Source organism: Dermochelys coriacea, chromosome 2 (genome assembly GCF_009764565.3).
Source record: "Dermochelys coriacea isolate rDerCor1 chromosome 2, rDerCor1.pri.v4, whole genome shotgun sequence".
NCBI classification, from domain to species: domain Eukaryota; kingdom Metazoa; phylum Chordata; order Testudines; family Dermochelyidae; genus Dermochelys; species Dermochelys coriacea.
In genome coordinates this window covers 190,134,691-190,154,947 of record NC_050069.1, presented here as the reverse complement: position 1 = coordinate 190,154,947, position 20,257 = coordinate 190,134,691, and the positions used below count along the sequence as shown (strand labels likewise).

The window sequence follows — 20,257 nt, the reverse complement described above, 5'->3', positions numbered from 1 at the left end:
GTAGACTAGTAATAGGAGTTATATGGCACTTTAAAGTGGTTCTGCAGTCTGATCATGCAATTATTAGTCCCAATAAAAAATAAGTAAATAGCCTTAGATTTGTACCTAACACACATGGTGGTGTGGCGAGAACCCCATGTATCAACAAACTCTCCAAAAAATGGTAAATATTTCCTTACAGGCATAATTTTAGATAGTACCCTGCCAACGTCAATCATGTTGAAAAGTGAAAAAGTCAAAAATTGAAGATTTTTCAGTGAACAGGGAATTCCAGTTTGTAGGCTGGGAGGGTGAGGCACGATTAGTGAAATATTTGTGCTCAAGACAACATCAGATGCTTCAAGGTGATACTGGACCAATTTCAAAATGAAGTGTCTCAAAATAATAGGGAGGAGATCTGTGCACGAGAGAAAAGACAACGTGCCTTTAAGTCAGGTGTGAAAAATAAATGAGACACTTTAGAATAAACATATTCTAAAGAACTTTTTTCAGAAGATCAAGAACACCTTTAGGAAAATATTTATAGTACCAAGGAGGGCAGGAGGCTCTAGCTAGCACTCAGAAGGAAACCTTAGAACAATAACTTCCTGCAGGAGATTGCTACAGGGACAGAGCACAGTTACTAAAAGGATGGACTAAGCCTGGCTAGGTTTCTGCGTTGAAATTGCGGGAGGGGAGGGATGAATTGCGGTTGGAATCTATGTACACTGAAGTAAAAAGGCCTAAAGATAAAACTTTTGTTTAATCAAATATTTGTTTTTCATTATAGATCCAGCTGACCCAATGCCCCAGTTTACAATATAAATTGCTCCCCCTCAATTTGTGACCTGACTAAAGCAATATACAGTAATCACATTAGAAAAGAATTCAGACTCAGAGTTATTGTATTATATTCTTTTTAATCACTGAAATCACAGCAGGCCAAAAGGTTTGCCATTGCTACAGGCCTTCATTATAAATATTTAACAGCATAGAAGAAAGAAAACCATATTCACATGTAGCCGAGGTTAATTACACCAACAACAGTTCTAGTACACTCTCTTTTGGATCAGAGTTTTAAGGCAACAAAAATTAGTACCATTCAGTATTTCTACCTGGGTTCTGGATTTACTTTCTGGAGTAGAAAGTAGTGTAATTCTTGTGTGTGCCTGAGTTCAAGTGTGGGTGTATACTGCAGACCAGCTGCATTGGAAATAAGGGTCACTATTAGTAAGGGCATAAAAATAGTTCTGGAAGCAAGTTATTCATTCATCTTTGCAGCAAACACTAGAGTATACGGGACACAGTCTCTGTTAGGTAACTATCATCTAACGGCACTACATTATACATTTTATTTTCCACATAGGGCAGAGATTATGTCCAACTTCTTTCCTCAGGCAGGCAGGTGGTGCACTCTGCTGCACGATCTCCTGTTTCCCTTTTAGTGGGCTCAGGAATTTTAGTGCTAGAGAAGCCTGAATTTGATTCTCCTCAGTCAGTTTATTTCCCTATGAGCCATCTGAGGGGCTGTTTCAAAAGGCAGGTATTTCCAAAGCCCACCAGAGAATGCAGACTGCTAGATCTGCTTCTCTTAGGTGTACACAACAGTGCCAATTAGCCAGTGTCATAGAAAGTGGACTTGCCATGTGATGGGAGAAGGGAAAGTCTTCTGACTCACGCTGCCAGATTCAGATGTTCAGTCAGTCTTTTAGGATGGGGACAGCATATGTTGTTGACCCAATCCATCCCTATTGTAATGACATTATGCAGCCCAGTATAAGCAAGGACCAATGAATCCCACAATCACCTACAAAAGCTTGCCTGGAAACCCTAGAAATACCTACTTGTTATCACCACCATGAGGTCTCAGTGACTAATATACCTGTAAGTCCACAAACATACACAAAGACAGAAAAAGGAAACAGTGTTTTGCTTTTGGGGCCCGATACTCCTTGCCCTGAAGTTAGAGGGAGCAGGGCTGCATCCACACTATAGAGTGGGGGGAAAAACCCTCAAAAAAAATCTGTTAACTAATTTTATGGTAATATGATGAACAATTTCCCCCCACAAAGACCTTTGGCTCATCCCTTACCATAAGCACCCTGTCTCTCCCACCCAAAACCAGAGCATTGTTTGAAAACATGCTTTTTTTTTTTTAATTTAAATGAGCACCCACTGTTTAAGTAACTGAAACAAAGAGGCCCCAATATATTAAATAATTTAAAACAAATTTATTCCATTTATTCCCATGCCTGCATCATTTATACATTAAATAATTTTGTCCCTGATCCTGCAAAAACTTGTACACACAAACTTTACTTCAGGGTAGTGAGTAGGTCCACTAACTCCAATAAGAAAACTCATATAAAGTTAAATACAAGCATAACCTTTCAAAGGATAGAGAGATTTCTTAGCATCAGGATCAGTTCAGCAGACAGCCCATAAACAGAACTGCCACGTAAGTCAATAGCAGTTCTACATTCAGAGCATTTGCAGGATCAGGCCAACATGGTGAAGTTATGAAAAAAGGAAAACTGGTGGCAAGTGTAAGTGTTCTTTAAACAAGAACCCAATTCTGCTCCCATTGAAATAAATGACAAATCTCCATTGGACTTCAGTGGCACAGGACTGGGCCTCTGTTTCTTTTAATAGCACTGCAGTTTTGTGAATCTTCTAGACCCTAACTACTTTTCATGCTGTTTATTTTAAAACACACACAAATGTCTTTACTGCAGTTTTTCGTCTTGCCCCATGTTTTATGCAAAAATCCCAATTTAAGCCAACATCAGTCTTCTAAATAATAGAGAACGTATGTGTTTAAAAGCATGAGCTGAGTTAAAAATATATTAAACCTTGGTTTTGGAAAGCAAACCCTAGATATTTTTCATTTAAATAACTAACTATGTGGTTGTAATGAATAATTATATGAAAAACAGACTTCAAAACATCCTTTACCCTAAAAGCAAATTAAAAGAGCAAAGCTGTTTCCAAAGACTAGACTAACTTTCAGAGCATACTGCTGCTTTCAGCTGATGCTGTTTTCAAGAGCTCATTTAACAAAAGATTGCACATGCACGTTAACAGAAGAGAGATGATGTTTAGAAGCCATGTAATAAGCCAGCATTTGTCACATTTTTTGTGATAGCTCCATCTTTCTCTTACCTCTCCACAGAGGCTGCTTTAAACTGCTTAAGGCCTACACTTCCTCTCCTGCCAAAATGCACATGGCAAAAGGTACAGGTGGCCCAGGAAAGTCTGCCAGGTTGATCTTGCAGAAGGCTTGGTCTTGTAAAGTGCTGAGTGCCGTCAACTCCCCGTGAAGTCAGTGGGAGGTAGGCTGCTTAGCACTTTGCAGGCTCAGAGTTTCCTGGCATTCTTCCCTTGAGGGAGGTGTTTGAGGACAGAGAGTGGGGCCTCTCACCCCACAGATCTCCAGGGTCCTCGAGGAAGGAAATCCCCAGTTCCTCAGAGGTGCTAGTCCTCTTTCTCCCTTGACAGCATAGCTTTCAGGCTCCCTGACCTGTATAAAACCCCCTGGCAAAGATGGGTGTAGACCTGGGGCCACTACTAGCAGCATCAGCATAGGTTCAGATATCCACAGCCTGGGAAGGGGAGAATGTGGTGAGGACAAGCTCTTGCCACTGCCATCCCTCCAAATCCTGCAGAGTACTTGTGGAGAGAGTTCCAGGGCTAGGAGATGATGCTGCAAAGGCAGCCCTCTACACCCACACCCCTTCCGGTAAAATCTGCTGTGTCCACTCCATTCAGAGGGGAAGAAGGCTTTGGCAAATAAGTAACTCAGAGATGAAAACGTACATCAGATTTTAAAGCAAACCAGTAAATATCTTCCTCCAAATTACAGGAACAAAAAGCATATTGAATTCATTCAGACTGACAAAGATCTAACAGTACAAGTTAAAACAGGTAGGTGAGCAATTATTCAGTACAGGTTAGTTTCAAAACCACAAACATATACATTCCATTCCCAATTGCTTAATGCTGCCGCCTAGCTCTCTGTAAACACATCAGGAGAAAAAAAAAGTTCACACCACTCATAATTTATAGAATTTAAAAAATGAAAGTAGGATAATCCTCCATTTCCCCAGTGATGAGGGCTCTGGGATTACTTACATGAGTAACAAGACACCATGTGGAACCAGAGGCTGAATTTTCCATCAAGTTCAGAGAAATCTTCTCCAGTGTAACTCATGGCAGAACGACAGGCCAAAAGAGGCTTTCCACAGAGTAACTTTTTCATTCTCTCATTTCCCTCCCCTCTTAGTGTTAGTGAGTAGAGTGAGAGTTTAAACCCAAGAAGAAGCAGTGAATATCTACTGATCAGTAAGTGTCCTGTACTTGAGTGTCATTTTCCACTGGCACATTTTTAAATTAACAACAAGCAGACTTCTTGTGAGATTGCTTTTCCTCTGGTCTGACTGCAGCCCAGAATAACCCAATCATCTTTATTCTGCATCACTCAGATGTTGCCCTAAATGACTGAGGAGTCTATTGTGTTTAAAAGAGAGTCCAGTTCTTGTTAGTGTTTTCACATCTTTCCTACACTATGACCAGAAATGCATGAATACTAGCGGCTTTCTGAAAGTCAGAATCACTAATAAAACTTAATACAATGGGATTGCTGGTCTCTTGAGGATAGAGCAGTAGTGCAAGGCCTGGCATTTATGCCTCATCCCTACAAAAGTTATTGATATTCTCTAAGGTCAGAATGCTTTAGTTTACAAGGAATGGTCAGTGATGTTCATTAGTTGCCAATTTACAACTGCTTCCCACCTAAGTACCTTGGCGCAATTTTAGATTGCGACGGCTTTTTTCAAACCCCTACTGGGTGTGGCTGCAAGCACTACAGGCCTGGATCCTGTGCAGAGCTGAGCAGCCTCCACTTCCATTAAGGTAAATGGAGTCGAGGGTGCTCAGCACCTGGCATGATTTGGTCCTTGCATGTTACTACAGCTGGCTCAGACTTCTTGTGTAGAGCACCGCTGCTGCATCAGCACTCCCCCCTCTACTGTTCAACAGCTGCATACTGAGCCCCCCAGTTACATGTTCTAGTCCTTGTACGTCTTGGAGCTGATTCTGCTCCTGCTGAAATCAACAGTAAATCCCCCCCATCCTGCCTCAGGGTCAAGGGCACTATCATAGGAATGTTTCTCAATACAAATACAGTGACTACCTGTCCTTAATATTCCTCCCTCACTCATCTGGAGGCTGCAAGTCTTTGGGGATATTGGGGCTTCAGAGCTAAACTACCCCACTTGCTCAATAACTTGCTGAACAGCCCTACTGAACATCTTTTCTGGCCTTCATTATGTGACTGCTTGCCAACCTTATTCCAGTGTCATCATCCCAAAGGGCAGCAGTCACAATGAAGTACATGCAGAGGCATTCACCTAATGGATGGGTCATAAATATCAGTTTGCTGTTCTCTGGAGGGGTTTTTGCTGATCTGACTGAGCCCTGGGCCAAAATCAGAGTCCAGAGCTGTCATAAGCATACAGCTAAGGGTAGCATAAGATCCCTCCTTTACCTATAAAGGGTTAAGAAGCTCAGATAACCTGGTTGGCACCTGACCAAAAGGACCATAAGGGGAGAAGAAGATACTTTCAGACCTGTGGGGGAAGGTTTTTGTTTTGTGTTTCTGTGTGTTCTCTCCGGAGACAAAGAGACCAAGCAAGTAATCCAGCTCCTACTGAATGATACATCTAAAATTACAGAAATAGTAAGTAATAGAAGGAAATGCATTAGAGTAGCTTGTGAATTTTTCCTATGCTAAGATGAAGGTTTACGCCTGTTTTTTTCATCACTTTAAAAGTTTTGTCTAGAAGGGAATCCTCTGTGTTTTAAATCTTATTATCCTATAAAATTATCTTCCATCCTGATTTTACAGAGGTGTTTCTTTTACTTTTTTTCTTTATAATAAAAGTTCTGTTTTTAAGAATCTGATTGGGGTTTTTAATGTCCTAAAAACCCAAGCGTCTGGTCTGTGCTCACCTTGTTTACTCTCAAGCCTCCCCAGGAAGGGGAGTGAAGGGACTTGGGGGGATATTTTGGGAAAACAGGAACTCTAAGTGGTCCTGTTCCTAAATCTTTGTCTAACTCGCTTGGTGGTGGCAGCGATACCATTCCAAGGACAAGGAAGAATTTGTGCCTTGGGGAAGTTTTTTACCTAAGCTGGTAGAGATAAGTTTAGGGGGTTTTTCTTGCGGGTCCCCATATCTGTACTCTAGAGTTCAGAGTGGGGAGGGAACCCTGACAAGAGCCTTGCTTGGTTTCTGCCCAGTGCAGGGCAAACTGAGGCATCGGTTTGAAAACCTGCCCATCACTACTAATCGCAACGTAGTTCTCGCCTGCAGATGTTGAACCAACGCCCTCCCCACTGAGTACGCTTGCTTGTGCAACTGATTAAACCTGTGCCTGGCTGAATGATCTCAGCATACAAATCTGATATTGCTGAGTTCTGTTCATTTCTACTCACACTGTGGCAAATAAGGATATGTAATAAACTGTTAGTGCAGATTAATATTTTAAGGTCTTAAAAAACACCCAGCAAAAGTTTCCTCCACCAATCTAGACAACCTTAGAAATAGTGTGCGCGCAGGAGAGAGAGAGAGAGAGAGAGGTGGATGAAAGGAGAATGGGGAGTGAAAGTTGCTTGTCTATGGTTTCCAGGCAAATGGAGTAATCTGCACTGCTTTCTTGCATCATTTACCACAACAGGGAACAGCATGATCAATAGCTCTGAAAGAGCCCTATCTGTCCTCACGACAGAGTGACTGCTGCACCTGGAAGTTGCTGTTGTCAATGGAAATAGTGACAGAGGGTGACTTTGGCTGGGATGCTGAGAGCTACTGCTGGGTGGGACAAAATGCCCCCCTCATGACATTCGGTGAAAAAAGAAAATCAGCTGGGCCCAATTCTGCAAAGTGAAGTTGAGCACGCTTAGCAATTTGTAGGAAGCACTTATCACCTTTCAGGATTGGGCCCTCTCAGCTCTAGGCTGGGGGGGGAAATGGAGGAGCAGGAGTGGGAGAAATGTATATATTAGAATATCATCAAATGTAAGCGAGATTCTGACAACATTAGCTGAGTAATACCTTATTCCTCCATTCATTTCAGGGGGACTACTCCTGGAATAAGATACTATTCAATGGGAGTAAGAGTGGCAGAATCTGGCCCTATATTTTAACTTCAAGCAGTTAGCTAGCACCAGAAAGTTGTTATTGGGAGAGATGTTTGGTTGAAGAGTATTAACTACTTTGCTCCGGCTCATTCCTGAAATGTAGTTACCACTGGTTAGCTAATTTAGTCAGCACTGTTTCATGGTGGATCTTGGAGGAAACTATACACCATACTATCAAACAGGGTTGAATAAATAGCTTAGCACTGATGCAGAAGGATTTAGTTAGTATTTAATTAGTCTTCAATACACTTAGGATACGTTGGGGAGGTCAGTTCACAGACACTAAACAGCAGTGAAACAGCTGGTTTTTTAAATAAAAACAAGTACCTGTATACCAGTTTCTGCAAAGCTTTAGGGTGCACAGTATGTATACTGTAAATAATACCTATCACACCTGGGTGTTTAAAAAGTAAAAACATTCGCTATTTTTGCTTTCTGAACGGAACAAAAAAGTAAGGATCTAATCCTGCAAGCCCTGCTCACATAAGTAATCCTTATTCATGAGAGCAAATCCATGTGTGCCAATGGACTTACTCACAAGTGAGCGTTGCAAAGTTAGGCTCTAAATCTGTGCAAACATAAAACCTTCACATCATGCTCTTGAATCTGTTCCCAGAACTCTAAATAGGCACCATTATGAAATAGGTCTGAGCTGGATAAACACTGTAGGAGTGAGTGTTGAGGCCTCCTGACTCATACCTTTTTCCACAGCCATGTTGATGTCTGAGCTCCATGGGCAAAATGAAAGGCACAGAGCTCTTTTCTAAAGTGACCTTTGCAGGAGATAATGGGAGACAGACTGCCCTCACGTACATATCTTCAGCATCCAGAACTTTTCAAATGTAATTTGCTGCTCAGACTTTATACAAAGCGATCCCAGTGTACCATGCTAATGCACAAGCAGCAGCACAGGTGACCATATTTACTAAGATGGCTTTGTATATCAGGCTCCAGTTTCCAAAAAATAATCGTTGGGATGTGGACATTCAGCAGCCAAGTGAGGTGCCTGGTTTGTTTGTGCTCAGCTTGCTATTCTGCGTCACAACCATTTCACAGCCAGGCTGGCATTGAAGTTTGGGAACAAACTGAAAGGTCTGAATGTGCTTTTGTGCACAGAGCCCCTTTTCTAAAGGATTTAAAAGATTCTAAGAATCAGTATTAATAAGCTGATCTCCTTGGGGGATTTGATGAAACGTGTTTGTCAGAAGCCACTTCACAGACTGAAGAAATGTTCTCAGCAGGTAGGTAGAGTGGTCTGTGGCTTATTAATTGTGCAAGGCATGATCTGAACTCACTGATGTGATAGATGGTTGTGCTTCTACTGAAAAATCTTCCCAAGTGAAAGCAAAGAGCTCTTGAGATCAGAAAAAGGCACAGGGAAATAAATCAACCAGCCCGGAAAACATTACATGTTCAAACAAACATTTGTGATAAGAGTGGAGCTCACATACATACAAACCTTGAAAAAAAAAATCTAGCTAATGTCTCTGTATCCTCTTTCTGTAAATCACTGATTGGGGGAAATGCATACTGAAAATCAACTGGGGAAAAATGTGTACTATAACAAGTCCTCTGACAGGCTTCTGGGAATTAGCAGTACTGACTAGTAGTGATGCTGGTACATAGCTACTGGAGTTGTGCCTTTCTCTATATGCTTCAGGTGACAGGAGTGACAAAGCAAATGTTCATCTAGCGGATAACAGCGATGTCCATCTTCATCATTGAGTTCCATCCCACAATCCTACAAAAAGACCAGAGTGGCTATTAAAATGTACATTTGCTTTTTGATGCAAAAACCAACTAGTACCTGATGCCAGTACTTAAAGGAGATCAATTCCCTGATAAGGACATGAGCTCTTAAACTGTTCACAGCTCTTTCAAAGTAAGCCTCTAGTACCTAGATTTGTCATGGGTAGGAAAGCATCCATCATAAGCATCCATAAGATTCAACCTCCAGCACAGTAAGGTTAGTCTGGTTTAGTAGTTTTTCTTTATTACTTAGATCTTATGGAGAGTTATGTCCCTGTACATCTTAAATACATTAGCATTTCTCTTAAAATATACAGGCTGGATTCACCACTGTTTTACTCCACTGAAGTCAATGGAATTACACCAATGTAAAACTGGTCACATGAATCAGGGCACTACCATCTCAGTTCCTCATCACTAGCAATAGCAATGGTGTTTAGATGATTACTGTGTCTCCTAAACTTGCTCAGAAGTCAAGCCAATGTGGAGAACATGCCTGATCCTGCTGGAGCTCTGTCTAAATGAACGCTGCCATTAGGGGAGCTGTGCCAAACTTGTGAAGTCAGTAGCAAAAAGAAAATTAACTATGAATCTCCAGGTAATGTATCACATCAGAGTTTGGACATATCCTTGGAAACCTTTGTCCCTAGACATATTATGTTGGACATTTTTCAGCAGTTAATAACTGCTGTAGGAACTTAACCTGAGGTTCAGTTGCTGATCTGCTGAGTTCCCAAGATACCTGCATATTTTGTTTCTTTTTAAAATAGTATTTTTTTCACTTTGCCCCTAGAAAGCTGTTGACCCACCTCACAGTGATAACATTCCACGTGGTAATCCTTGTCCATGGACACAACCCGAATTGTCTCATCAGACCCCTGTAAGTATTAAAGCAAAAATTATATTAAACAGATGGTGTTGTAAAGGAGGAAGTGACACATAGGCTCTGTGAATTTCTTCCTGTAGCAATGTGGATATTGAACAAATGCATGTGGGCCACTGGCAGAAAACCTCAAATTAAGCCTGCCATCTGCAGATCTACTATAGGCATCCCTGAAAAATTGAAAATCAGAGACTGAAAGAAAGATTTCTACTGGCCAAGTCAATCCCAAATGGATAAAGCAAGGAGTATGTGAAATTCTTCAATATTTCACATTTCTGAGAAAGCGTCAATATTTTTAACTGGTTCTACCAAAAGACACAAATTAACAAGATTATGATAAATAAGAACTCAATTCTAGTGGAGGGCACTCTCTCATACATGGAACACTCTTCAAATCAGCAACTTGGTACTGACTAAGGGACAAGTTTGCTGTTACTGGTAGGTCAGGCTATGAAATCTCACAGAAGGTGAAAAGAGCAGAATAATACAGTTGTAGCAAACTGAACGAGCAAGCAGAGGAACCACTTAGTCTCAAACACTGCACCTTAACCTTGGGCCAACAGAGGCTGAGACTGCTGTGAAAGCAGCACTCTGGTGGAAACGTACAGCTCTTGTGAGCCAGGAAAACATTCTGTCTGACAGAGAGTTAAGCATAAAGAAAAAATGGCATGATCTTAGGGTTCCCCAGGAAAGTAGTGGAGTAAGAATTGTAAGCAATAGCAAACAAGGTTCTTACCTCAGTTGGCAGAATGGGATGTCCACATGCTGCACATTTTGGAGCTAAAACTCTAAAAGAGCAATGAGAAATTACAGTTACACATATACCATCTGCATGAAAGAGGCTTGTAGGTTCTGACTAAGAGGTAATCTGTAGCATGTGGTTTTTCATTTTATCTGCAAGGATAGTGTTGTGAAGAGCTTTTCATTCCAAGTGTTTGTTAGTTCATTTTGTAAACAAACTGGATACCACCATATAGCCCTAATATTGGCTCAAACGGCTGCACAATCATTACTTATGGAGGAAGTAGTAAATCCCAGGGCCAGTCTACAAGTTTTTTATACATCCAGGCCATGGAGCATCCAGACCATGGAATTTATCAATGAATATTGTACATGACCCATTCAAATGCGTCATTTATGCCAGTTATATCCTGGTGTGACCGACAGAAACACTCCTCTGATCTGAGCTGCCGCCATTTTGGAATAAACACTTTTGAGAAACTATTTCTGAGGTCAACTCTCAGTACTCTGTTTTCCTCTAGAAGGGAAGGGCACCTGTGTTTAGACATGTTTTTCAAAATTGAAAACTTTTAGGAGTGGTGAGGATGGCTAGTTATTCTCAGAAGGAGCCATACTAAGCTGGCAGCTGCAGACCCTCAGATAAAATGGTCACTCACCTTCTCGCAACTGTTGTTCTTCATGTTGTTCACGTCCATTCCAATCAAGTGTGTGTGCGCCGCGTGCATGGACGTCGGAAAGTTTTCCCCTTAGCAGCTCCTGTCGGGTTAGCTGTGGAGCCCCCTGGAGTGGCGTCTTGCTGGTGCTGGATATATGACCATGCCGACACGACCCCCCTTCAGTTTCTTCTTGTCGGCTACTCTGACAGAGGGGAAGGAGGGTGGATATTGGAATGGACATGAACACATCTTGAAGAACAACAGTTATGAGAAGGCGAGTAACCATTTTTTCTTCTTTGAATGCTTGTTCACAGCAATTCCAATCAGGTGACTCCCAAGCTCTACCCCAGAGGTGGGGTCGGAGACAAGGTATTGCTGATTGGAGCACCACTCTGATGAATGCCGCATCATCTTTGGCGAGCTGGGTGATCGCATGGCGAGTGGTAAACGTATGCACCGATGACAAACTTGCTGCTCTGCAGATCTCCTGTATCGGGACCTGGGCCAGAAAAGCAGCTGATGAGGCTTGTTCCCTTATAGAATATGCCATAATAGCAGGTGGCCAGCTCATAACACGTGTAGATATAACCTGTCCAGGACCTTGAGGAAACGCCTTACCACGGTGTTGGTGAATATGGAATGTTCAGATGCTCCCCGATGGAAGGCCGAGATAGCAGCAAGGTGTACCTTACTGGATGATGCTGCCAGGCCTTGTTGTTTCAGGCGTAGGAGAAACTCCAGGATGAATGGTACAGGTGCCTGGAGTGGAGGTGTGTGATGCTGGGCACACCAGCAAGTGAACCTCTTCCACTTAGCTAGCTGAGTAGCCCTGGTGGATGGTTTCCTGCTGCCTAGTAGGACCTCCCTCACCGGTCCAGACCACAGGAGCTCCATCGGGTTTAACCATGAAGATTCCAGGCTGTAAGATGGAGGGACTGGAAGTCCGGGGTGGTGCAGGCAACTGTGGTCCTGTGTGTTCAGATCGGGGTAGAGTGGTAGTATGATCGGGGCGTCCACTGACAGCTCCAGAAGCGTGGTGTACCAACGTTGATGGGGCCACGCTGGGGCCAGCAGAATTACCTTTGCCTTGTCTCTGCGGATCTTGAGCAGCACCTTGTTTATGAGTGGGACTGGTGGGAGACATGAGGCGGTCTCCCCAGGGGAGCAGAAACGTGTCCAAGATTGAACCCAAGCTGTGTTCCTGGAAGGAGAAGAACGTTGGGCACTTTCTGTTGCTCTGGGTGACAAACAGATCGATTTGGGGAAATCCCCACGTTTGGATGGAATCTATGACATCTGGACGGATGGACCACTCATGATTACAGAAGGACCTGCTGAGATGGTCCATTAGTTCGTTCTGCACGCCTGGGAGATAGCCCACTCCATTCACCTGGAGGCGTTCTATGCAGAACTCCCATAGCTGGAGGTTTTCCCAACATAGGGGAGAGGACCAAGCTCCACCCTGCTTGTTGATGTAAAACATGGCTGTGGTGTTATCCATCATCACTGCTCCAAATTGTAGGGACTGGAAAGTTTGGCATGTTAGTTGCACTGCTCTGAGCTCTCTGATACTGATATGGAGTAAATTTGTTCTCTGACCATAGGCCCTGTGTTCAGAGATCTCAGAGATGTGCCCCCCAACCCAGTGCTGTCATGTCCGTTACCCGGGACAAGGAGGGCTGTGGGCTGTTGAAGGGGACTGCTGCGCACACCATCTGAGGGTCGAGCCACCAGTGGAGGGACTCGAGTACTTGCTGTGGCACCGCCTCCACTGAGCCTCGGCTGTCGCGCTCCAGGCGATAGACCCAAGTGAGCCACGCTTGGAATGGTCCGAGCCTCAGCCTGGTATGCCAGGCTACATAAGTGCAGGCTGCCATGTGGCCGAGGAGACTCAGGCATCCCCTTGCTATAGTGGTCGGGTATCGCCTGAGGTTTTGAATGTCCGTCTGTTATGGCTTGGAATCGGGTCTCTGGCAGGAACGCCCTTGCCTGTACCAAGTCCAGCAGCACCACCCCGATGAACTCTATTCTTTGGGTCGGTGACAAGGTCGACTTATTCACATTGAGGAGTCGTCCCAGTCCCTGGCAGTCGGCGGAATCGATGCCGGGGTCTGTCACAGGGTCTTTATGTTGTTTTGAACAGTTTTGATCAAAGGCAGAGCTACCCGTGATGGACCTTCGGGATTGAGAATATCCACCATGGGGCCCTTGGCCTCAAACACCTCCTCCGCTTGCAACCCCACATTGCGGGCAATCCGCCTAAGGAGGTCCTGATGTGCCCTGTGGTCAACTGGAGGAGAGCCCAAAGCTGACCCCCCACCACAGCTTCATCAGGGAAGACAACAAGCTGGCCAGAGGAGGTACCGGGTCCTACTGCCCCTCCAGCTCCGTGACCTCTTGGTCAGTGCATGGTCCTGCGGCAGCTACAGCTGGGGTGGCTGTAGCCTGACTCTGCGGCTGGTCCTATGTTGGAGTTACCTCGGCCACAACCCAAGCCTGAAGGGGCGGTTGGGACAGAGTGGCCTCGGATCCCCGAGGCGTAGGCCCATCCCTGGGAGAGTGGGGTGACCGATGTTCTGAGGCTACCAATCTTGATCCCCTTGAAAAGGTGTCCTGGGTCTGGGGTAAGTTTAGGGGGCCCAAAAGGGCCACTGCACCAACGGCTGTCAATGCGGTTGCCTCGCAGATCTATGTCGACTGTGTCTCGAGTAGTACAAGCCGGCATCAGACTCCAAGGAAGCGGAGCCTGGTTGCGACGACCACGGCGGCACCGAAGGCCTATGCATCAAAGATTGGTGCCATGATGAGGTGGGGCACTGGTGCCAGGATGACCTCGCTGGGGACTGGTCTTATGGGCACCAGAGGCTTGTCCCTGAGAACTGGGAGCTGTGCAGCCCTCATCTCGATCAGGTCCCTGGTGGCTTCAAAGAGTGTCGGGTGGAAGGTGGCTCTAACACCTCCACCTCACACTGCCCTGCCAGAGAGTCGCTACGTGCTGGACTCAATAGTCCCTCTGGGGCACCAAAGTCAACGGCACCGACTTGTGCCGACTTAGCACCGGGTCCTTTCTGGAGTGTGCCCAGGCATCCCGATGGTCCCGCGGTTTTCAGGACCAGTGAGCACCCCCTTTTGGTCTTCTTGTGTTGCTTGTGCGGCATCGCGGAAGTCAAGCAGTGCTGGGCTACTATTCCTGGCTGCGGTGCCGGGGAACGCCAGTGCCGAAGGCTTTTGCGCTACAGTCCTTCCTTGGTGCCATGTCGCATATGGATGCCAGAGCACTCCGTACAGACATGCTTGGTGCCAATCTTGGTAGTTTGCAGCCGGCTGTGGGCAGAGAGCGGATTCCATTAAAAGTTGTTTTAGGCAAAAATCATGCTCCTTCTTGGTTCTTGGCTGAAAAGCCCGGCAGACTTTGTACCTCTCCGTTTGATGTGCCTCCCCCAGACACTTTAGGCAACAGTCACGGGGGTCACTGATGGGCATAGGCCTATTGCAAGCACTGCAGGGCTTAAAGCCTTGGGCTCGCAGCATGCCCCAGAGCCCAAGGGTGGGGTCAGGGATTGGGGAGAGGCCCTACTCCCAACCTACTATCTATACAGCTATGTACTAAATTAACTATAACACTAACTTGAAACTCGAATGACTAACAGGAGAACGCTAAGGGAGCACTTGCTGAGCAAGTGAGCACTGTTCCAATGGCCATCACGGATGATAAGAAAGAACTGAAGAGGGATTGGGTCAGCAGGGTCATATATCCAGCACCATGAAGGCGCCACTCCAGAGGGCTCCACAGCTGACCCGACGGGAGCTGCTCAGAGAAAAACTTTCCGACGTCCGTGCACGCGGCATGCGCACACCTGATTGGAATTGACGTGAACAAGCACTCAAAGAACCACCGAGCAGTTTCTATCACTAGGTCATACGAGCCATTTTTAACGGCTCATGTACACTATAATAGTAGAGTGCCAGCTCTTCTATCGTTAAGGTAGGAAATTGCTTTTCCGTTGAAAGGCAATCCGGATGTTTAAAAATGTCATAGTCTGGCTCTAGGATTTACTTTTTCATCTACAAATACTATTTACTGCATATTATTCAGCCATTCATGGGTAGGTTTCTGGTTGAAGGAGACCTTGAAAGAGCAGTGAACCCCACTTAAAGGGGGACTAGGAAGTAGTAATAGGATAGCATTGCATTATCTGCCTGAAAACCACAAAAGTGGCTACTCAGAGTGGAAGTGGGGACAGGGAAAATTAGACAGGAATAATCCTTGCAGACATATTAAAAGACCTGGGGCCCGATTTCATTGCAGTTGGGGCAGGATCAAGCTTGAATAGTATTTTGGGTGGGTTCAAATCATTTCAAGTGCAAGGGATATGCATTACTTTATAGTAATAGTTTATAATATATTTATATTACTTTATAGTAATTACTCTATAGTAATAGTTACATCTACAAGAACCTTAGCACAAGTGCAACGTAAGACAATTCTATGGAGCGCCTGAGAGCAGGAGTATTGTATATTTCAATACCCTCCTTGACCGTAAGAGGAATCAGGCAGCAGAATGGAGTAAGCAAATGGCTCAAAGTGTATGTCAACTGGTAGGTCTAACATTACATATGACAGAAGCCCTTTAATCGCCCTAGATAGTACATTTCTAGTGATTTGCAAGTTGATTTTTTTTATGATACATTATTTGTTTAATTAAATAACCGTATAAAAAGCTGGATACTAACCCACATCCCCTCACGAAAGACACCATCATCATCCACACACGTTCCGCACTGACATCCTAATCATATTTAATTCTTACAAGCCAGAGTCAGCCCCTGGTATAACAGTGTAGCTCCCATTGGCTTCAAAGGGATTTGCCAGTTTACTTCAGGGCTGATTTAGTTCTTACTCCCTTAAAGCACTTTACAAACATTAACTAATTGAACCATACATTCCCCCAAGAGAGAGATAAATAGGACATCAATTTTGCAGATGGTGTTAAGTGACTTACCCAAGGCCACAGAGGAAGTCAGTGGCAGAATGAAGGGAAGAGGTCAGGAGATCCTAGCACCCAGTCCCATGCTTATTCCACTAGACCATACACCTACACTATTTTGAAGGTTGAATGAGTGGGTTTTTGACTAGGTTTACTTAGCCGTTTCCTTTGTTCTTACTTGTGGTAATCTCTGACACAGTAGATTTTATTCTCAGTGTCTACAGTGAATGGCACTCCATCCAGACATTCATTACAGATCACACAACGGAAGCAGCCTGGATGGTATGATTTCCCTAGAGCCTGCAGGATCTGCAATAAACCAGAGACAGAAGAGAGCTCATGAACAGGCATTAAAAGATGAAAGTATAGCAGTAGGAGCATACTACCGACCACCTGGCTAGAATGGTGATGGTGACTGTGAAATGCTAAGGGACATTAGAGAGGCTACAAAAACAGAAAACTCAATAATAATGGGGGATTTCAGCTATTCTCATATTCATAGGGTATATATCACCCCAGGATGGGCTGCAGAAATAAAATTTCTAATCACCATTAATGACTGTTTCTTGGAGCAGGTAGTCCTGGAACCCACAAGGGGCGAGGCAATTCTTGATTTCGTCTTAAGTGGTACACAGGATCTGATCCACGATGCGAATATAGTTGAACCACTGATTAATAGCGACCATAGTGTAATTAAATTTAATATCTTTGTGGGGGTGAATACTAAAGAAACCCATCACAGTAGCATTTAACTTCAAAATGGGGAACCACAGAAAAATGAAGAAGCTAGTTAAACAGAAATTAAAAGAAATAGTCACAAGAGTGAAATGCCTGCATGCGGCATGGAAACTTTTTAAAAACTCCGTAAGAAAGGCTCAAATTAAATGTATAACCAAATTAAAAAAAAATAAAATCAGTAAGAGGATAAAAAAATGCCACCATGGCTAAACAGAGTAAAAGAGGTGTTCACAGCGGTGAAAAAAAAACTTTAAAATTGGAAGTCACAGCCTGCTGAGGAAAATAGAAAGGAACAAACTCTGGCAAATCAAGTATAAAAGTATAATTAGGCAGGCCAAAAAAGAATTTGAAGATCAACTAGCAAAACACCCAAAAATTAACAGAAAAAATTTTTTTTTTTTAAAAAGTACATCAGAAGCAGGAAGTTTGCCAAACAATCAGTGGGGCCACTGGACGATTGAGGTACTAAAGGAGCACTCAAGGAAGACAAGGCCATTATGGAGATGCTAAATGAATTCTTCACATCGGTCTTCACTGGAGAGGATGTCGGGAAGAAACCCACATCAGAGCTATCCTTTCTTGGGGTCAAAATCTGAAGTACTGCCCCACACTGATGCACAAATAGAAGAGATTTTGAACAAATTAATAAATTAAACAGTAATAAGTCACCAGGACCAGATGATATTCACCCAACAGTTCTGAAGAAACTCAAATGTGAAACTGCAGAACTACCAACTGTGGTATGTAACCTATTGCTTAAATCAGCCTTTGTACCAGATGACTGGAGAATAGCTTATGTAATGCCAATTTAAAAAAAAAAAAAAAAGAAGAAGAAGGGATCCAGAGGCAATCCTGGCAATTACAGGACGGTAAGCCTAACTTCAGCACCAGGCAAATTGGTTGAAACTATAATAAAAAACAGAATTGTCAAACACAGAGACGAACTCTATTTTGGGGAAGGGTCAACATGGTTTTTGTAAAGGGAAATCATCACCAGTCTATTAGAATTCTTTGAGCGGGTCGAACATGTGGACAAGGGAAATAGTGTACTTGAAATTTTAGAAAGCTTTTGACAATGTCCCTCACCAAAGGCTCTTCAGCAAACTAAGCAGTTATGTGATAAGAGGGAAAGTCCTCTCATGGATTAGTAACTGGTTAAAAGATAGGAAACAAAGGTTAGGAATAAATGGCCAAGTTGATTTTTTTTTTTTTTTTTTTTTTTAAAGGGAGAGGGGTAAATAGAGTCCCCCCAAAAACGTGTACTGGGACCAGTGCTGTTCAACATATTCATGGAAATGGGGTAAACCCCAAAGGCGGCAAAGTTTGCAGATGATACAAAATTACCCAAGATAGTTAAGTCCAAAGTAGGATGTGAAGAGTTACAAAGGGACCTCACAAAACTGGGTAACTGGACAACAAAATGGCAGATGAAATTCAGTGTTGATAAATGCAAAGTAATGCACATTGGAAAACATAATCCCAATTATACATACAAAATGATGAGGTCTAAATTATCTGTTACTACTCAAGAAAGATCTTGGAGTCATTGTGGATAATTCTCTGAAAACATCTGTTCAATGTGCAGCAGCAGTCAAAAAAGCTAATAAAATGTTAGGCATTATTAGGACAGGGATAGAAAATATGCCACTGTATAAATCCATGGTGCATTCACACCTGGAATACCGAGTGCAGTTCTGGTCGCCCCATCTCAGAAAGGCTATTTTGGAATTGGAAAAAGTACAGAGAAGGACAACAAAAATGATCAGGGGTATGGAACCGCTTCCATATGAGGAGAGATTAAAGAGACTGGGGAAGTTCATCTTAGAAAAGAGATGACCAAGAGGGCATAAAATAGTGGTCTATACAATTACAGAAAGTGAATAAGGAAGTGTTATTTACCCCTTCATGTAATTCAAGAACCAGACATTACCCAATGAAATTGATATGCAGCAGGTTTAAAACAAACAAAAGGAAGTACTTCTTCACACAACACACATTCACCCTGTGGAACTCATTGCCAGGGGATATGAAGACCAAAAGTATAACTGAGTTCAAAAAAGAATTATACAAGTTCATGGAGGATAGGTCCATCAACAGCTATTAGGCAAGTTGTCAGGGACGCAACCCTATGCTCTGAGTGTCCCTAACTATCTGACTGCCAGACACTGGGATTGGATGACAGGATTGATCACTGGATAAATTGCTCTGTTCTGTTCACTCCCTCTGAAGCAACTGGCACCAGTCACTGTCAGAAGACAGGATACTGAGCTAGATGGACCATTGGTCTGACCCAGTATAGCCATTCTTATATGCTTATGAAAATAATATACTTATGACACTATATCAGACAACAGTGCAGTGTCATAGGACATACTATGTCCTGTTTTAGTAATTTAATTATAAGAATGATTTAGCAGAGATAGAAATGGTCCAGAGAAGAGCAGCTGGGATCTACATTTAGCAAGAAATTCCAAAGACTAGAATTATTTAGCTGGAAAGAAGAGTTGGCAGGGGCTAGATTTAGAGATTCAAAATGACAAAAGTCAAAGGAAAAAAATGACTGATTTTTCCTTTAAACTCTGTCTGAAACCTTAAGAATATTGTGACACCGCATAATTAAAGGACAAGAAATACAGAGCCAACAAAAGAAAATACCTCTTTTCACTCTTCTGCAACAGGCTGAGACAAATGTAGCGAAGAGAGGACCAACATAGTAACAGATACTATGGTCCAGCCCCAGCCCACCAATGCCCTACCTGCCCCCAAGCTCAATGGGCTGCGGGGAGCCATGCTCTCATGCAATGGGTATGGACAGGATCATCACTAAACTGCCACAGGAGTTCATAAGAAGTCAAAGTCAGTGTGTTTTTAAACATCCTGCTCTTCAAACCAAAGTTCATTTTAAACAGACACTGAAAACATGTCTGTGCAACAAACATGAATGGATGCTAGTTTTGCTTCCTGGCTATGACAAGCCAGAGGATTAGGATTCTTTCACTGTTGCAAGTCATCACACCAACTAGACTAACAGATCAAATGAGGTGTATATACAAATTTCCTATATATGAATTTCTTTTGCCCTGGAGACATCATTCTAAAATGCTGTTTTCTTTCTGAGGCAAGCATCACTTACCATGTCCATTATCAAATGACCACAAATGAAACACCTGTCAGCTGACTGCTGGAAACCTGAATACTGCAAGGAGAAAAAATTGGCTTAACATTTTACAAGGCTGGGTAACACACACACTTTGTACAACAGGGAGTGATGTGTCTTACTCTGCTCAGCACTCCTTAATGAAGCAAAGCTTCCTTTTGTTTTGTC

General features: G+C 43.3%; 1 protein-coding gene across 3 annotated transcripts in view; it reads right to left on the bottom strand.

Moving 5' to 3' along the window:
* Nucleotides 1-882: 882 nt before the first annotated feature.
* LIMD1 (LIM domain containing 1) overlaps nucleotides 883-20,257 on the bottom strand; it is a 62,271-nt gene continuing 42,896 nt past the window's right edge. For all 3 annotated transcript variants that reach the window (XM_038393174.2, XM_043508883.1, XM_043508882.1), the window contains 5 exons: nucleotides 20,066-20,128; nucleotides 16,373-16,503; nucleotides 10,546-10,597; nucleotides 9,736-9,804; nucleotides 883-8,918 (listed from right to left, as the gene is read on the bottom strand). In XM_038393174.2, the coding sequence (XP_038249102.1) occupies nucleotides 8,781-8,918; nucleotides 9,736-9,804; nucleotides 10,546-10,597; nucleotides 16,373-16,503; nucleotides 20,066-20,128 (453 nt within the window). In that variant the 3' untranslated portion in view covers nucleotides 883-8,780. The remainder of the gene's footprint in view (nucleotides 8,919-9,735; nucleotides 9,805-10,545; nucleotides 10,598-16,372; nucleotides 16,504-20,065; nucleotides 20,129-20,257) is intronic.